The following is a 2,842-nucleotide window of genomic DNA, read 5'->3' as shown; positions in this document are numbered from 1 at the left end:
CAAAAGAAAATTAGGAAAATGGCAACATTGCAGAACTGAACCTCCCATAATTTAGATTTCCAGTATTCAAAGTCATAGTAACGTTGCTGTTGTATTGTTGGCGTTAGACAGGTCGGCTCATGAACGAGTAATGTAACTATGGTTTCACGTGAACGATGTCACACTACTCGATACACTTTTAAAACCCGTGTTAACAGTTTTCAGGCATTTTTTAAAAGATTTTCCGATTTTCTTTGCACCATGCCTTTGGGCAAAATGTCCTTTAGGTAACAAATTCATTTGAACGTAAAATTATTGCACAGAAATCGTTAATTTTCGCATGAAACTTTGCCTCTTCAATAATATCTCGAAAAATTGAAGACATGGATTTTTTTCAACATTTTTCCGGTGATCTATGGCCTTGTCCGATGATACTGTTTTACGGTGGTGCGCGACTTTCCGGACACTCTCTATGTATAATTAAGTACTTAATATTTTAATTCTCGGAACGCAACGAGGACGTCTCTTAGAATTGATGATTTCATGTATCATGAAAAAACAATCTTAATGATTTTTATACAATACAATTGATTATTGATTATTTAATTAATTATCTATCTATGATTAGTTTCCATAACAACATTATAATGACAACTCTGAACTACCGAGAACTACTGAAAAAGCAATTTAGTTGTATGCAAAGATGCACGTTGATGGAGGCCCAAAAGTAGTCCGCTTTTCCAAAAAAGGTACGACTTCTACAACATCACAACTTTAATCTCTCTTGTTTCAGATGACCATCTCTGGCTTCTCCGCCTTATTTATCTGGATGCGTTCCAAAACATCTTTATGAAAGTCGTAACAGGAATTATCGCCATCACCATGGCTGTGTTGTTGCTATTTCAAACAGTTCTATTTCTGCAAAAGTTTGAATTCTGGTACTTTATCAAGTACCTGCCAACTTACGGCTGCTTTTTTTTTGTAAGTATCTTTCGAAGTTATTTCTCTATATTTTGTTTCTAGGCTTTTGTTACTGTTGCTACGATTCCGCTATTGGCAACACTGTACCAAAACATAGTTGTCAATCTCGAATACTGGGACATAAATACAGTCAGTGTTGCCAACCGAAAAAGAATTCGCTTAGAAGCTCTCTATTTCAACACTTACACTGTGATGAACACAATTTTGACCGTCTTTTTTGGATTTACTTGCATGCAGCGGGTGGGCGGAGATGCTAATATCTTTTTTCCACTTGCTATCTTTGAGGAGTTTTTCCCACAATGGGAATTAGTTTTTTCCTGGATGTTCAGAGTGGGATTTATACCGACCGCTGTTCTGACACCGGTTCTGTTTTACATGACTAACTATATTCTGAGTGTGGTACGTTTTCAATTCTACTTACTAATCGGTTTTTTGAAGAGAATTGATGATGGATTTGACGGTGACAAAACGTTGTTTTATGAGAAGAAGTACCAAGAAGCTGTTGGACGAAAATTAAGAATTGCTGTTGATAGACACGTCTATCTTTATTTGTACGTGTTGCAACTTCATTGTTTTTTTCTTCTATTGTTTTTTAGTATCGTTGTGAATACCGTGCGAAAACTTAACTCACTGATAGTTTTATACAGTGTCACCGGCGCCATATTGGGGATCAGTCTTTTAGTTTTTGTATACACTGTAAGTAGCACCTGATGAAACTTCTTAACCCTTTTCTAAAGTATCCAGAAAGCCTTGAACAACAATACACCTGGATCTACTCGGTGAGCATAGCAGCCTCACTGATTTTCATTCACATTATTTGGACAGGACAAATGATGGAAGATGTCGTAAGATTTTTGTTTCTTTGATTTTTCCGTTTAGTGATTTTTGTAGTCAAATGAGCTGAGTTCACTGCTGTCAATTACAAAATGGTACAACTGGAGTGCCGAAAATAAAAAGAATTATTTAATGTTTGTATTAAACACTCAGAAAACTCTGAAACTGACCTTTTCAAGGACCATGACGATAAATTATGATCTAGGCGTTGCGGTGGGTAGTTGACCAGACAAATGCAAACTAATTGCGTTTTATAGATCGTCAAGTCGATGTATTCGATAGTTTCTGTGATGAGCCAGTTTCAGCGCACATCAAACAGAAATTGAAAATGAAAAAGTTTCTTTTGTAATAAATAATTAGGAAGACATTTCTTTTATTCAATTAGTAGAACACTATTCAAAAAATTGAATAAAAAAAAGTAAAATTTTAAATTTTCTATTAACTAATTGAACTACTTTCTTACTTGGAAAAGTTTCGTTTGCAAGTTTTCTGAACTACTTATCTAGATTTATTAGATCCAGATTAGATGTAGATTAGATTTAATGTGATAGCATGTTTTTACTTAGATGGTTTAGTACTATATTAATTGTTTTTTTTCACTACTAGCATATTTACATTTACAAACGTATTTGTATGTATACAGGTGTACCCAAATAAAGTGCAAAAATTTTAACTTTATTATCAGACAACGTCTACGTTTTGGAAAAAAAAAATTCTTAAAATTTTCTGCAGAAATCGCCGTGCGCCACTAAATTGTTGGGGTGAGCTCGTTTCAATACCAATTGCAATGAAAAGTTGAGAATAAAAACCGCTTATAAACAAGTGGTCAAAAATGTCTTTATCGGAGTTCCCGTTAGTTTAAGAATAATCTTGGTAGAAAAATGTGGGTTTAACAGTGCCAAATTGTTCAAATTTGGATTATTTTGATTTAGATGTTTTTTATTCTTTGTCAGTGGTTTCTTCATAAGTATTGTGATTAACCTAAAGTTTTAAAAACTGTTTTCTTTAAAGATGAAACTGATTTGGATCGTCCAATAGAGGGCATTTG

At 34.1% G+C, this 2,842-nt stretch overlaps 1 protein-coding gene across 1 annotated transcript; it reads left to right on the top strand.

The window, feature by feature from the left end:
• Positions 1-632: 632 nt before the first annotated feature.
• On the top strand, positions 633-2,152 carry LOC148176436 (uncharacterized). The gene is made up of 7 exons (XM_088034518.1): positions 633-728; positions 773-960; positions 1,003-1,511; positions 1,557-1,656; positions 1,698-1,805; positions 1,852-2,007; positions 2,052-2,152. Exons 1-7 carry the CDS (start codon positions 683-685, stop codon positions 2,118-2,120), a joined length of 1,176 nt encoding a protein of 391 aa, XP_087890644.1. The 5' UTR covers positions 633-682; the 3' UTR covers positions 2,121-2,152.
• The last annotated feature ends 690 nt before the right edge of the window (positions 2,153-2,842 follow it).

The sequence above is a fragment of the Gnatocerus cornutus genome, chromosome 4 (genome assembly GCF_029298725.1).
Source record: "Gnatocerus cornutus isolate USDA-ARS CGAHR chromosome 4, icGnaCorn1.1, whole genome shotgun sequence".
In the NCBI taxonomy this organism is placed as follows: domain Eukaryota; kingdom Metazoa; phylum Arthropoda; class Insecta; order Coleoptera; family Tenebrionidae; genus Gnatocerus; species Gnatocerus cornutus.
This window is presented reverse-complemented; position numbering and strand designations above follow the sequence as displayed.